Source organism: Belonocnema kinseyi, chromosome 7, assembly GCF_010883055.1.
Source record: "Belonocnema kinseyi isolate 2016_QV_RU_SX_M_011 chromosome 7, B_treatae_v1, whole genome shotgun sequence".
In the NCBI taxonomy this organism is placed as follows: Eukaryota; Metazoa; Arthropoda; class Insecta; order Hymenoptera; family Cynipidae; genus Belonocnema; species Belonocnema kinseyi.
In genome coordinates, this window is record NC_046663.1 from 83343211 (window position 1) to 83360485 (window position 17275).

Genomic DNA, 17275 nt, shown 5'->3' on the forward strand with positions numbered 1-17275 from the left:
AAAAGTCAAGCTTTCTTTTGAGACTATTTAAAAAAAATCGTAGATGCCTAAATTGCGAAAAAAGTTAAATAAACAATTGATTTATTGAAAAAGTTGTTTAAAACATTTTTTTGTTATAAATAATAAAATAGAATGAAAGCGTGTAAGAAGCACTTTCCAAAACTCTCATACAAATTTTAAATCGCGTAATTAGAAAGGAAGTTACAGGCGTTTGAAACTACCCCTGCAGGCATTGGGGTTGAAAATTCAACCCCCCCTCACTTGGGGAGGGTTGGTAATCCTGGTCTATAAGTTTTTGGATTAACTACTGTTGGGTAGGCGAACATATTCCCAGAATTTAGAGACAATCGAAAAACATGACTTTTTGAGTTGGGGCAGTTGAGGAATAATGCCCCATATGGATATTCATTAATTTTATCAAAAAAAGCTTTCAAAATAAAGTATTTAAAAATCTATTGTAAAACATTTTTATTATTAAGAATGCTAGACATTTTTTAAACAAAATCTTTAAAAAATTCGGAAATCTTTTAAAATAACTAAAAACCTTGAAGATATTTTGAAATTTTCTATATTATGTATATTTTATATTTTCATTAGAAAAATTTATTTCTACAATTGACAATTGTGATTTTATTGAATTTAAAATGTCTAGAAACAGTCTAATATTACAAAATCAAAAATGTTTAATTGGAAACGTCATTATTTGTAATTTTCTGAGCACTAACAATAGTATGTATTTAAATATTTTTAATTGTATGAATTAAAACTAAAAGACTTAACTATGTAAATTTTCACATTAAACCCTGTAGGAACAAAAAACAGTTTTTAAAAACGTGTTTCAATTTGAAAATAAAAAATACGTTTTATAACATAACTTACAAATTTTTAAACAAAAAATACCATTTTTGGGTTTATTTCAATCTCAAGGATAAAATGTTTAACCTTTACTGTTAACAGCTTAGTTTTTTATTGTTAAAATTCTAGAACTTGTTACATTTTTGTATTGAATTTATATTCAATCAAAAAACGTCATTAAGATCAGTGTTGTAAATTTTTTCATTCTTGTATGAATTATGGACCGAAAATAAATTTTTAAATAAAATAAATTTAAAAAATAAAATACCATCTCATTCTATGATTGTTAATTTAAAAAATACTTAATTTGTATACATTCAATAAAAAATATTTTTCCTTGAAAGTTTTATTCAAATTCTAAATAGTTTGAAATTAATCAAATTTAAAAAAGTTAAATTAATTATCTTCGCTAATTCTTTAAGTAAAAAAAAACCTTCACTTCTCGCGGTAGCATATTCTAGTTTTGAATATAATTTTTTTGTAGCTGTAAAACAATTGTATTATAAAATATCGTATATTTAAAGAGGAAAAATGGGAAGTTTTTCGAGAATATGGAAACAAGGGACTCTTTTTTTTAATTTGTAACACTATTTACACTATTTTTTATCTCTAAAGTGAGCCCGAAGCCTGTAATTGTAATTTAAAAAAATATATATTTAATTTTCGAAATTTCTTTTTTAAAGAATGGAATTGCTCGAGAATCAAGCAAAGCAATACAACTGGGAACAGGACCAAATCGCGCACATGAAGAACTACATAGCTCGTTTCGGTCACGGTTCGGCAAAATTAGCCAGACAAGCTCAGTCCAAAGAGAAGACTTTGGCGAAAATGGTGGCTCAAGGTTTAACCGAAAAAGTCACTAGTGACAAAATTTTAAACTTCTACTTCCCCTCTTGTGGAGGAATTCCTCCGCCTGTTATCATGGTTCAAAATGTAAGTTTCCGGTACAGCGATGACGGCCCATGGATCTACAAAAATTTGGAATTCGGTATTGATTTGGACACGAGGCTCGCATTGGTCGGTCCCAATGGAGCTGGAAAGAGTACGTTGCTGAAATTACTTTATGGAGATGTGAGTTTAAATTTATCATTATTAATCACCGTGGAGTGGACAAATTTTATTGACAATTTGTTGGTTTGCTAATTTAAAAATGTCCGTTTTTAGTTGGTACCGTCGAGTGGAATGATCCGGAAGAACAGTCATTTACGTATCGCTAGGTATCATCAGCATCTGCATGAACTTTTGGATCTTGATGTGTCTCCTCTGGATTATATGATGAGGGCATTTCCGGCTGTTAAAGAGCGAGAAGAGATGAGGAAAATCATTGGTCGTTATGGCTTAACAGGTCGTCAGCAGGTATGAAAGTTTAAAAAAAAAGAATATTTCACGTATTATTGCTTAGATTAAGTTCAATACAATTTAATTCGAGCTTTTGAGAAAGTTTTAAAGGAGAAAGATTTTTAATTCTGGATTTAAAAAAATAGAATATCAGGGTGGCCATTTTAATCGAGAAAATAAATTAAAAAATAAAATAAATCAAACATCAAATTAAATCTCTAGAAGTTGATCTCTTTGAATCTTAAAAAAATGTATTCAAACGCTCAATAATTTACATTTTAAATGTATAAAATTTAAGTTTTTAACGCTTTTCAATTTGAACAATTTTGAATTAAATGACGTTAAACTGCAAACTTTCAAATTTTAAACTTCTCTAAATCGAACCGTTTAACACATTTCTGGTTGAAAAATATAAATTCGCGCTATCATTTTTTTTTCTCTATAATTTTAAGAATGAATCAATTTGTGAGCGTTCAAAATGATATAATTTTAACTAATTTTAAGTTTTAAAAAAGGAACGATTTTTTTTTTAATTGACCTTTTTTAAATTAGAAGACAAATTATTTTTAACTTTTTTTAATGAGCCTTTTTTAAATTAGAAGATAAATTATTTTTAATTTTAAGTTGTTTTGAAATATTAATTGTTCAATGATTATTTATACATCGAATTTAAATACTCACTCATCAATTAAAAATGGAGCCATTGAGAATATAACTTTCGAAATATGACATAAATTCCCGGTTTTTTCCCGGTTCACAGACATTTTTCACGGACAATGAAATAAAAAAATGGAACATTAAAACTAAACAATTTTCCACTTGAGGTAATATAAATTGAGCGACAAATGAAAGCACTCAAAGTGGGATTGTTATATTTTGAACTTTTACAATTTAAATTTAAAAGTTCTAAATTTAAAAAATTTGTATTCACATGCTCAATAATTTACGCATACCTATAAAATTGAAGATACTAACATTTTTCAATATAAAAAAATATAAATCCGCGTTATCATTTTCAATGCTCTAAATTAAAAAATCAATCAATGAACATTAAAATTTAAAAAAATTATATAATTTTAAGGAATTTTAAGCTAGAAACATCAAATATTGAAAAATTGAAAAAATTTTAACTGAATACTTCTTAAATTAGAGATTCAATTATTTTCTTTTTCAATAGTTTAAACATCCTTTGAAAGCTTCAACATTTTATTTCAAGATCTTGAAAAATCTAGAAGTTGTTTCAAATTTGTTTTAATTTTAAAATTATTTTCGAAATTTGTTCAGAACACCTAACTATCTGTCAAATTTAATTGAAGTTCTTCTACAATTTTCAGAAAACCCTGCAAATTTTAGAAAATTTCTTCACAATTTCGATGTATAAATAAGAATTGAACATTTATTATTTGCAGTTAAAATTTGAGTAATTTTAATCCAAATATAAAACAAAATGTAGATTTTCGCAGATTTTAAACAAAAGAATTTGATTCATTTCAAGAATTGTGAAAGGCTTCTAAAGAATAAAAACTTTTTCTTAAGATTCCTAGGAAAATTAAAAATAATTTTCATTTTGAAAAATTATTTTAAGAGAATATTTAAAAAGTTTAAAGGCTCTTCGAAATTTTAACGATTCCAGGCTTTCTATGTCAAAAAATTCAGTTCAAGATTCTTTAGTTTTAAATATTTGGTTTAAATTTACTTGTCTTAAATAAAAATTCAAATATTGTTAAATATTCAGTAATTAATCTTTTTTTTTTTTTAATTAAAAATTTCAAATTGAATGGGTTAAAAATTGAATATTTTCGACTAAAACAATATTTGAAATTATTTTAAAATCCCTTCATTAAGAATATATTATTATGAAGTTATTTTTAAGTTAAAAATAGTTTATAAACTTTCAGTCACACGTTCACATTTGTTTAATGACTCAGGACTTAAATAGGAACCGTTTAAATTTTAACGTTAAAATCTGAAAATTCTTAAGTTTTGAACTGATTTAAAATCGTTTTTGTCTACTTTTTATTACTTGAAGTACAGATAAATTTAAAAAATGTATTTATTTATTGAATAAGAACGTTTTTTATCCAAAATTTTCAGCATCAAAGGCATTTATTTGTTTGTTTGTTCAAGTATTTAAGAAAGATTTTTAAAAAAATTTTATTAAAAATGTAAGCTTACAAATAGAAATTTTGAATTATGCATTGTAAGCTAAATAATAACATAATTATAAATCATAACAATTCAAGTATTTATTTAAAAACTGTTGAAATTGAACGTGGACATATTTTTCTTATAAAAATTTGTAAAATCCCGGTCAAAAAAAATGCACCGACATTTCTCGGTTTTCTTCGGTCTCAAAAAATTCCCGGTAATTTCCCGGTCCAGCGGCCACCCTGATTGTTCTTTTTTTGTGTTTTAAAAAATTGATATTTTTTAATTAAAATTTTTTTCTTTTTACCTTATTGAAAGTTTTCATATTTATTGGGTTGAAAGTTAAGTATTTTAGGATTCAAGTTGAAAAAAATATTTGAATAGAATTTTAAATTGAATACAATTATTTAATTATGGATGTATTAGTTTTTAATTATTTTAAAATTAAAAATAGTTTGTAAAGTTTCTTTTTAATATTAAAATCTGCAAATTGTTTAATTTTTAACAAATTTACAATTGATCAACTTTAAACTTGTTTAATTACATAATTATTAATTTGCCAAAACATTATTTTTCAATAGTTAAAATGCAAAAAAAATTGAAATTTGAGTTTTTAACAGTTGAAAATTGAATTTGCAACTATATAAAATTGGAGGAAAAATCGAATTTTATGTTAAAAATGTTATGTTTACCTGAACGGGTAAATCATGTTTTGGAAAATTAATGACCATCCAATGGACTTTTAGTAGAAAATTTATGAGATTAAAAAAGTAAACCTAACTCTGATCATCTCCTTGTAAGTCTTCATAAATGTATTTTAAACATCTTTAAATTGAAAATAACCCAAAATGGAAGAATTTTTAATTAAATTATTTTAGAATTACGCTTTGTCAGATGAACGATTTCATAATTCAAAAAGTTAACAATTAAAATCTACATTTGAAAAAAAGTTGAAATCAAACTCATTTTAAATTGCATTATATCATGTGACTGGATTTCAGCGAAAATCTAAGAATGAAAGAATTAATTTTTAAATTGCTTAAAATTGCTACGAATGTCCAATGTGCAATTCTACAGTTTACTTTAAAGCACTTCTAATTTAAATTTATTTGATTTGCAAGATTGCTAATGATAAAATTCTTTTCTTTTTAAGACTTGAATTTAAATATTTTAATTTTTAATTCTATATTTTGAATGTTTAGAAGTCAAATCTGCATCTGCAGATGAAAATATACAGAATGTTGGTTACAAATTTAAAATGTTCAGCATTGTACAATTGAGAAATAAAGGCCTTAATAGTTAACAAATTTTTAATTTATAACATTCAAAAATAAATAATTTTGCATCGAAATTTTATTACTTAAAATTTAAAATTCAACAATATTGTTATGATAATTTTAAATTGAAAAAATTAATTTAAAACTGAAAGCATTATTGTAGATGTTTGTCCTTTTAAATCAAGCATTAAATTTAATTCAATGTGTTATAATTAAAAAAGAACAGGCTTTTAATACTTGACCGATACAAAATTCACTAGTCAATATTCAAATGGCTTTAAGTTGTACAATTTTTAATGAAGACATTACAGTCTGATTTAAAATTGTAATTTTTCAAAATCGCACAATTTTTTATTAAATGCCTTAAAAGTGAAAAATTAAAGTGAATCATGTTAGGTGTGTTGCGAGGCATTTCACATTTTAAAAGAGTTTGAATTAAAAAACTTTGTACTTTCAATCTCTGAAAACCTTGAATCATTTGAATAAATTATTAATAATTATTATTCTTCATTAGGTCTGTCCTATTCGTCAACTTTCCGATGGACAACGTTGCCGAGTTGTGTTTGCCTGGTTAGCCTGGCAAGTTCCGCATTTACTACTTTTTGACGAACCTACTAATCATTTAGACATGGAAACAATCGATGCTCTGGCCGATGCCATCAACGAATTCGATGGAGGAATGGTTCTAGTTTCCCACGACTTTAGACTTATTAATCAAGTGAGTAATCCATAAATTATAGGGATTTACAGAGTGTGCAAATCTTGAAATTCATTTCAATCATGTTTTAGATTTCAAGTTAATCTAATAATTTGAAACACCTAAGTCTAGAACCAGAGTGTCTACCGGCTGGATGATTTTAAATTCTTGATTTTTCACGGTCAACTATTCATTTTCCCCGTCTGGGAATTATAATTCTTCTCGAAAATTTTCTATTTCAGGGCTGACTAATATTTTTTTAAATCAAAAGCAAAGTTCTTTTCGAAAATTCCTCCTTGCAAGTAAAAATTGCAATTCTTTTGGAAAATCCACTGTTCCCAGGTAGAATAATAACTCTGCTTGAAAATGTGTTCTTTAAAGTAGGAATTGTAATTCATTTTTAAAATTTCTTGTTTAAGATCTAAACTCTAATTTTAATTTGGAAATTTTCTGATTCAATTTAAAATTACACACAATATTACTTCGGAAAATTTTATGTTCCAACCGAAAATTATCATTTTTCTCGAAAAAGTTATTATTCATTATACTTCTTTGTTTAATGCAGTTGTAACTCAGAATTCCTTTTCAAATGTAGAATTATAGATATTCAAGGATCACAAAAGCTAAACAAAAGGGGGAAATAAGGTAATTTTTCACGAAAAAAGGGAAAAAATTGAGCATTTATTTTTACATGTAGAAATGAAGAAATAATAATCTTTGTAAGAAATTTTATATTTTTAAATAATTTTTCAATGATACTTAGGTCTTTGGAATTCCATTAAATAACCAATATAAAAAAAGTCTTAAATAAAATAAATTTTTTTGAATAAACAATTTTTATGTTAAAAATCATTCTTATATTCAAGAATATTTTATTTATTTTTAATTTCATCATTAATGATGAAATCGTGATTAGTATTGCATATAAAATATTTTAATATTTCTTTTCGAGATTAGTCATTTTGTCCTAACTTTAATTAATATTTAAAATGTAAATTTGAAACTACACTCTTCAATGCTCCGAATCTCAAATAAAAAGTAATTTAAGTGCCTAAAATATTTTACATTTCCAGAAAAATTTAATTTATATACGTTCAGCGAACAAATATAACATACACAGTTGTGGTTCCTAAAGTACCCTACTTTCAAAATGTGGTGCCGATGGTTACTCTATTTGAGTAAGGCACTTAAAAAAAAAACAGAAATCAGAGAATTTCTGTAAGAAGTAACTGTAAAAAATAATGAAGACTGTCACACAGTCACTATTAGCCACTTTTTCAACTGAAAAGATCACATTAGTCACTTTTCATTCAATACAAAATTCGTGGGTTAAGTGCTATTCATTTCAGGCCTACTATGCCTATTATTGAATTATCTTGAATTGTTTGAAATATTTCAGGGTATTTATAAATATTCCGATAATTTTTTTTTAAATTTCAATCACTCGAAGGAGTTTTTAATTTCAAGTATTTTAGGGAGTTTTAAAATATCCTGAGGATTTTTTAATTTAATTTTATTAAATTAAAGTGATATTAATGTTTTGAAATATTTTAGGAAAATGAATTTTCTATTATTTCTGAAGATATGGAAACATTTTACACGGCGTATGAGGTTTTAAAATATTTTAAAAGATTTCACGTTATTTTATCAAATTTTCGAGAAGTGAGGTATTTTGTAGGGGTTTAAAGATTTGAAGAAGTTTGAAATTTAATTCATCCTGAGGCTAAATTGATAAAATGAACAAAGGATTTGAAATATTTTAACGTATTTTTTTCCAAATTTCTTGTCATTTTCAAAAGTTTTGAAAATGTTTGAAGGAGTTTAAACGATTTTGAAGAATATAGGTTATTTAAAAAGATTACAGAGGATTTTTAAAAATTAATTTCACTAATTTAATGGCATTTTAAAGGATTTGATATACATGAGGATATTGTAAAAGATTCTCAGGCGTTTTCAAGGACTTTAAAATGTTTTAAAGGCTTTCAAAGTATATAAAAGAAGTCGAAATATTTTTGGAAATTTTAAAAGATTTTCAGAAATTTTTTTACTTATTTCAGTAGTTTGAAGGCTTCCAAAGTCTTAAGTATTTTAGAGTGTTTAAAAAAATTCCAAGGCATTTTCAAGAGATTTAAACAATAACGAGGGATTTCCAAGGGTTTAAATAATTATTGGCGATTTTAATATTTTAATGGATTGCAAAGTATTTATTCGCCAGAAGTGAGGGATTTCTTAGGGTTTCAAAGATTTGAAGATATTTTTTGTAATTCATTTGAAAATTTTTTACAACTCATTTGGAACTCTTCACTTCTTGTGTTAGAAATTAATAGGTTTTCGAAAATTTGAAATTCTTTTGAAATTCACCCTGAATTCTTCTAAATTCTCTGGGATTCTCCTGATTTTTTTTATCTACTTGCCACCTTCTAAATTCACTCAATTCTACTTATATCAGTGATTTTTTTTTAGTTTTTATGTCATTGATCCTGAAGTCTATTAACGTCGCCTTGAATTTTAGGCATTTTATCAAATTACTGGAATTTCTTTGAATTTTTCTAAACTTATTTCAAAGTCAATTAGTTTTTTTTTATATTTGAAATTGTTTTAAATTCATTTGATTTTTTTTATTCACCTTGAATTTGTATAAATTTAATCGAATTCTTCTCTTTTCTCTCAAATTCCTCAAAATTCATTCGAGTTGTACGGAAATCAATGGATTTTGTCTTGATTTTTAAATATTTTTCCAATTCATTTGAACTTTTTTGAATGTTACTTGAATTATTCTGAAATTTTCTGAATTTATACTGAATTTGTTATCCTTTTGACGCGAAAAAAGTACCCCATGAGTGTGACAAAAAGTACCATTTGGCCCCTATATTTTATCCCATAGGGACTGAGGCCTGCAACTGCAATACATAAGGTAAACTGACAATTACTGGGACAGTTAAGAAAAGTTGAGCCACATAAACACAATTTTAAAATGGGGAATTGGAATTTTTGGTATAAAAACCATTATAATAAGTGGCTAAGATATTGTTTGGTCGATAAGAACGAAAAATACATAATTCATTTTGTAGGCAATTGATATAATGGTCAGATTGCCCATTAGTGGGACATGAATTTTGGGACATATCCTTAAGTGGGACACCAAAGAAGCTAATACTGGGACAAGGAAAATCCAATGGGGTTTATCAAAATAAGATGGCACAATTTACTTATAAGTTAACACAGAATACATTAAAAAGCAAGAATGGATTGTGATTAACGTTTAATTATTTATTCTACAAAAGTTGATCAAATTTAAACTGTTTGGTAGTAAATTTTGAATTAGAATTCATCTTCACTCAAGTTAATACATAAATTGAAAAAAGTAATGAAACAATTTATATTATTTTGGGGTTACAAATTTTATTATTTGTTTGAAAATGTTATTGACTAATAAAATCTGTTTTAATTAATATTTCAACTATTTTGTTTAGAATTCGTCTTTTTTGTTCGAAAGTTTATAATTTTATTTATGAATTACTTTTTTTTTGTTGAGAAAAATGCAACTGTTTTGTTGAAAATGATATTATTATGGTAGAAAATTCGACAATTTGGTGAGAATATTTTTCTTTTTTTAATAAAAAATCTCATTTGGTTAAAAAATCATGTCGTGTTTAATTAATAGTTAAAACATTTTTTTCAATATCAACTATTATATTTTTTGATCAGAATGAATCTTTTTTGTTAGAAAATAATTCTTTTTTATTTCAAAATTCAAGAATTTCTTAGAAAATTAAAGTATTAGGTTAACCAAAAAAATTAAATTCTGATCAAAAAATATAATAGTTAATATTTCAACCAAAAAAAAGTTTTAATTTCATATTGAAAGCAGTCAAATTCATTTAAAAAAAAAACGTATTTCCAATCGAACTACTGAAGCCTCAACCTAAACTGATTAATATTCAACCACAGTTGCATTTTTGCTCAAGAAAGATGAAATTTATGATTAAAAAGATACGTTTTCGAACCAAAAAGACGAATTTTCAAGAAAATAGTTCAAACGTTAATTAAAAAACATTTTTCAGCCAAGAAATAAAAAAAATTAATCAAACAGTTGAATTTTCAAGTCAAAAATATTAGTTTTCTTCAAAACAGTTATATTTTTAATTTGAAAATATAAATTTTTAACAGAAGAGTTACTTTAGTTAATTTATCATAAAAAATAAATCGATAATATTAATCTTAGTAATCTTTAATATAAATCTATGATATTAAATTTTAATGCATACTTACTAATTTTTATTGAAAAACCAAATTTATGTGATACTATATTACATTACTTACCTAAGTAATATTAAGTAAAACCTAAGTATACTTACCTAAGGTTAGAATTGGAGGTTTAAATAAACTACTTTGAACAATTTTTTAGAATAAATTATCAATTGAACGGCAAGGTTGTGTCTTATAAACAATATTTTTAATATACCACTAACATAATACTGCGACATTTAATTAAGAACAGGGCGAAAGTGACCGTCTCAGTAATGGAAACGCAATTTCGCAACTCATGTTCAAGTGTCCGAAACTAAGACAGACAGTGACAGCTCGTCCCGGTTTAGGCAACTTCGCCAAAAATTTGTCCAAATGCGGGACATTAAAATATTCATAAGTTATCGAATTAAATCGCTACTAAGGTTAGGAATTTTATTCTTAAATGTATTAAAAATGTGCAAAAACATAACTTTTTCTTTCAGTGCAGGAAATTTCAATAATACAATGCTGTAAAAGTTATGAGGAAAGTTTTGAAGTACAAAAAAAATGGCGAATTTTGTAGCTGTTCATTCACACATTTTGAGGAATATTTTTGATAATTTTTTACTAAACATATAACTTTTTAGGACAAAAATAAATTGTGGTAACAAATTTAAAAGGACTTTAAAAATAATAGAACATTTTTACTATTATAATTCATGTTGGAATATAAACGATATTCAACGATATTTATTAATGTCAGACTTTTTACGTTTTCCCAGTAATGTTCGGCTTACCTTAGTTATAATTGTTTATTTCAATATTCTAAATTGTTCCTTTTCAATCTAAAATGTACAAAATTGTTTTATTTTTTAAATTCTTTGTAATCGTAGAATATCAAATTGAAAGACTTGATAATAGTACAATTTTCAATTTCAAGTATTTGTAATTAAATAATGAAATATCAGACAATAGGTTCTCGAATTAAATTCCTAAAAATGAGATGATTTTAAAACTAGACATTGGTAATGTAATTATTTTTTATTTGAAATGTTAAAAACGTCAAACTGAGCTTTAAAAAAATTGAGTCCTAATATTTTAGAACTTCAAACATTGCAATCATATATAGCGATCTTGTCACACTTATTATAATTTTCAACTTATTAAAGCAAGAAACATACCGTTTGGAATCGTCAGAAAATGTAGAGTTCAAATATAACATTTCTAAATTACTAATTAACAAAAATGTCGCTGGCAGCGCCTAGCGATCATTTTTATAATTAAATACAAATTACTTGTTTTCATAAAATTAATGTGCGGATTTCCTAAAAATAAAATCAAGACTCCAACGAGCAAATTTGGACAATCATCATAAAATGTTTCCATTGCAATATGAATAAATTAATATATTTTTCTAAAAGAGAAAAGAAAAAATTATATTTTTGGACAAAAATATAATAGTGGAAAGAAAAATAAGAAGACAGACAACCAAATCAATCCCCTTCCTTCTCCTTTTTTTTCTTTCGTATTTTTTATTGTTATTATTGTCTAACTACCAGCTCAGAATCTTGTTTTACCTTGATAAGGGTGCTGCATGAGACCAAACCGTTGGTCTTTTTTTTATTTTATGGTGGTTGTCTAAATTTGATCGTTTGATTTTTGGTTTTATTTTCAGGAATTCTGCACATTAACTTGAATATTGGACGTTAAATATGATTTTAAATGTGATTTTAATCTCATTTAAATATTCTTAACATTTTAATTCCATGAAATTGTTCTAATAAAAATGTCTGAATCAAACAGGTAGCTGAAGAAATTTGGGTGTGCGAGAACAGCACAGTGACAAAGTGGCAAGGTGGTATTTTGGACTACAAGGAGCACCTGAAAAACAAAATCTTGAAAGACAATCAAAAGAGGGCGAAGGACCTCGTGAGTCGTGGCAAATAATTGAATGAAGTGTTCCTTCAACTCCTGGTTTTCTTACACTGTTCTTCATTATCACTGTAGCAACGATTTCGATATTTCGAATTCTACAAAACTGCGATCTCAACTCGCGCTGCTGTGTAGCGCGATAAAGCAGATTGAGCTGATTTAGTTAATTTATTTAACTGACATAAACCAGGTATTAATACAATTAATGAAAATAAATAAATAAACAATCTAGATCGAGTCGCAAAGTTTCGCAAACTTGGGGGACGTTGCGAGGAAATTGTGAGGTTCGGAAGTGTATGCCACTTCCTAACTGTGAATTAAAATATTTAAAATAATACGCATAATTAAATATCCAGACACCAATGTATTTGCGTTCGCTAATCGTAGATTCTCGGTTAAAAAAAAAGAAACACTTCTTGAAATTTTCCTTTAAATATATCATTTGTTTTCGGATAAGTAGATTATAATAAATACATGTATATTTGGTGAATTTCGCTGTAGAGAAATGGCAAATCGATCGTCGCGAAATTATAAAGAGAAACACCAGTTACGATTTTTTTCGTGACTCCGCCGCGTGTAACCTGCATTTCAGATAAATAAAAATTGCATCAATTTTTCAACGAGCTTGGATTTTTTCACTGCTAATTTCCTTTAATTAAATTATTTTAGTGAATTGGACCATTTACGGCGCTTACGCCTTTATTTTTAAGATGATCAACCTGATTTGAATTTTTAAAATGACTTTATACAATATGGAAGACTCGAAATAGGGCAACGTTTTTTTATAAATTCGTGAGATTCAGATTATTTTAGATGTTTCAATAATTTGTTTTTCTAAAATTTATAAACACTTTCATCGTTATCTGTTGAAAATGCTTTAAAACTATTTTATTACATCGTATTTCAGAGACTAATGTTCAATACTATTGGAACTTAAAAACTATTTACAACTGATAAGTTGCCTTGCTCTGGTATTTGATATTCGAGCCAGAGATGTAAAATTGCATGAATAAAATCAGAAGTTCAGAAAGTATTGGGTTCTACAAATCTTTTCCTTTTGCACCTGAAAAATATGATCGTTCAGGGCTAAGGTCGTACATTTTTCGACTTTTTTTTTAATGCGACTACTTGGCGTTTTTTGTTTTTTCAGAAGTTTGCTATATATTCATGAACCCTGTTTTTCTGCGTCTACTGTCTCTTTTTTTCGAACGCTTTATTTACTTTTCCTATTGAGTTCAGAATTCAATGTCAGCAATTCAATATTGAGAAAATGAAAATTTAAACATTTTTTAAAAACAATTATATTTACTTTTAATTAATTAAAATTTAATTTAAATTAATTAACATTTTATTTAAATTAATTTGAAAGAAAATCAGAATTTTAAAATTTTTTAATAACGGAATTATACTTACTTTTAATTTGCGAGGTGATTTGTAAATGAAATATAAATTATTTATTTTATTTAGATAATAAAGTAACGTACGAGACATGAGTGTAGTGAATGACATTTTTTTATTTTCTAAATAATTATCTCAATGTTTTCTTCAAATTTTTTTTTATAGTAGCGAATTGAGATTCACATACAATTCAGAGGTATGTCTTTCTCTATAAAAACGGTGCTAAACAGTACCGTGGGAACGTATTTTCAACAAAATAAATTAAATTTTAACGTAATTGTTTAAAACAGTTTAAAAAGATGAAATTTATAAAAGAAATGTAAACCAGTTTTTAACTAAAGGATGACTTTTGAACAAAATTGTTGGTTTCTCTTCCAAATAGTTGAATTTTTTATTTAAAAAATATTACAGTTCTCTTAAAAAAAAAAATTTTTTTTTAAGTTTTAAAATAGTTGATTTTTCATTTTAAAAAATACAGTTGACTTTGCAAAGTGAAAATATAAATTTTTTTAACAAAATATAAGTTTCTACCAAAAATTGTAATTTTCAATCCAAAACGACAAATTTTTTTAACTAAAAATATTTGAAAAAAATAGTTGAATTCACTACCATATAGTTGAATTTTTATCCAAAAAAGATAAAAATTTGTACGAAACAGATGCATTTGTTATAAAAAACGAGACTTTTCAACATAAAAATATAAATTTTAAACAAAAAGTACATTTGCTATGAAATAGTTCAATTTTCAACTAAGCAGTAGAATTTTTGTCCAAGGATTATTATTTACTTTAATATTCATCCAGAAAAAAATTCCGTTTTTTTTTAACACCAAAATATTAAATTTTCAACAGAATAGCAGAATTTTGAACCAAGAAGGATGATTTTTCTACAAAATTCTCGAATTTTCAGCCAAACAGTTGCATTTTTATTGAATAAAGATCAAATTTCTTCTAAAACAGATGAATTAAAAAAAAACACTAAATAAATTGTAAAATTTGTATCCAAAGAAGATTCCAATTCATTCTCCAAGACCCAAATAAGAATTGTAAATAGTAAGTTAACTTTCTGCTAGAGTCGAATATTATTAGCAAAAAAACATGACAACAAACATTTTTTAGCTATTTCGAAAACAATAACACTAAAGACAGTATTTAATCAGAATTTTCTGTCAATGCCATTATACATTTTTTGACAGAAAGATGAGCATTTAGCATTCTTAACAAAACAAAAAAATGATTTTCTACCATAATAGAGGAAGCGTTAACAAAATACAGATATTTGTTACCAAATAGTTCAATTTTAAACCAAGAGGATTAATTTTCTATAAAAAGACGACTTTTAAAGAAAATACATACATTTTCAGTAGAAAAACGAATTTTCTATAAGACTGTTGAATTTTCAAGCCGAAGAGAAAAATTAATCTAAAAAACAGTTGCATTTTCAAACTGGAAGTATTAATTTAAAAAAAAAAAGTAGTTGATATTTAAACTAAAAAAAGATTATTATTTTAAATCAGTAACAATTGAATATAAATAAAAAGACGAATTTTAAACAAAATACTTGAATCCTCAACTAAAAAAGATTAATTTTCAAGCATACAGTCGTGTTTTTGACCAGAAATATTTATTTAATACTAAGAGGGACGAATTGTCAAACAAATACTTATATTTTCTGCCAGAAAAAAACTAATTTTCAAAAAAATGCATAAACTGTTAAACAAATAATGAAAGTTTCTAACAAAAAGACGAATTTTTAAAACTAAATACATTTTTAACTAAACATTTTGAACAATGGATGTGATGCTACTCCAAATTTTATTTTATTAATTTTTAGTTCATATTTTATTCACTTCCAAAAATTTGTAACTAAGTATTTAGATTTTGAAACTAAAGAAGATTAACTTTAAACCAAAAATGATGTACTAAACATTTTATTATGAAGGATTAATTTTCAAGAAAAAAATAATTTTCTACAAAACAATTCAATAGTCCCCCAAATAGTTCAATTTTATACCAAATTGTAGAATTTTCAAGAGAAAAGGACGAATTTTCTATAAAAATGTTAAATTTTCAACCGAAGAATGTGAATTTTTCAATAAAATAGTTAAATTTTCAGCTTGCAAAAATTATTTTCAAACAAAAACGCGAATTTTGAACTAAAATTATGAAAATTCAGAAAAAATGAACTTTTAATCAAGTATTTCAACTTTCAACCATATAATTTAATTTTAAGTCTAAAAAGAAATTGGCTTTAACCAAAAATCAAAATTTCAACAAGATACTTGAATCATCAACTAAAACAGATTAATTTACAACTAAACAGTTGCATTTTGAACAACGAAAAAGGATTTTATAAAAAAAAAAAGAATTTTGAACAAAATACATCAATTTCCAAACAAATATTAAAAATTTTTACCAAACTGTTTAATTTTCGAGTTAAAAAATAATAATTTTTTACAAAAACAATTGAATTTTTACCAAAGAATGAGAGTTTTCACGAAAAGTTAATTTTTTAACAGATACCGGTTACTTCTTAATCAGAGTTGCATTTAAAAAAAATGAAATTTCTACAAAAAAAGATATATATTCTCAAACCACAAAGATGAATTTTCAACAAAATAGTTGAATTTTGAATTCTCAAGTCAAGAAGAAGATTGTTCAATGAAACAGTTGAATTTGCGACCAAGAAGTATGACTTTTTAATTAAATTGTTGAATTTACAACAAAATAATTCAATTTCGAGCCATATAATAAAAATTTTAAATAGAAAACTTCAATTTTGAAAGAAAAATTTAATAATAGACTTTTCAACCGAGAAGAATGAACTTTCAACCAAAAATAGTTGGATCTTCTTATTAGGTTCTGAAAGACTGTGAAGCCTGCGACAAATAAGAATTATTAAAATTTAGAGGCTAAAAAATAACATTTCAAATGAACATTGAGCTCATTTTTCGAAGTTGAAACATCGTACAACATTAATTTGACATTATTTTTCAAAATTTGTGACACTACACTATTTTTTACGTCTAAAGTGAGTTCGAGACCTGAAATTGTCCTAATTTTTTAAATTGCAAACCTTAACAAATGAACATTTTTATTCGAAAACGTTTAGAATCGATTCATTCTAAATTCAATTATAAACATAATTTTAGATTTAAATTTCACATTCTCAAATTCAAAGCCTGAATTTTTGAGTAATTTCAAGTTTAAAGTGAATGTTCTGTAGAGAACTTCATTTGAAAATAATCCAAACTGATAAGTTTAGGAAATAAAAAAATTTTTAACCCAGATTTAAAATCCTTTAAGGTGAATAACTATTGTTAAAGCATAGGTTTATAGTTCAAGTTTATTTTGATTGTGTAAAGAATATGTGATAATCAATGAGAATGATGAACTCTATA

At 25.3% G+C, this 17275-nt stretch overlaps 1 protein-coding gene across 1 annotated transcript in view; it reads left to right on the forward strand.

Annotated features, from left to right (window-relative positions):
- Positions 1–13100, forward strand: part of LOC117177478 (ATP-binding cassette sub-family F member 2) — a 29066-nt gene extending 15966 nt beyond the window's left edge. The window contains exons 6-9 of the mRNA XM_033368201.1: positions 1539–1926; positions 2020–2211; positions 6133–6336; positions 12349–13100. Of these exons, the coding sequence (XP_033224092.1) occupies positions 1539–1926; positions 2020–2211; positions 6133–6336; positions 12349–12492 (928 nt within the window). The 3' untranslated portion in view covers positions 12493–13100. The remainder of the gene's footprint in view (positions 1–1538; positions 1927–2019; positions 2212–6132; positions 6337–12348) is intronic.
- Positions 13101–17275: the final 4175 nt, after the last annotated feature.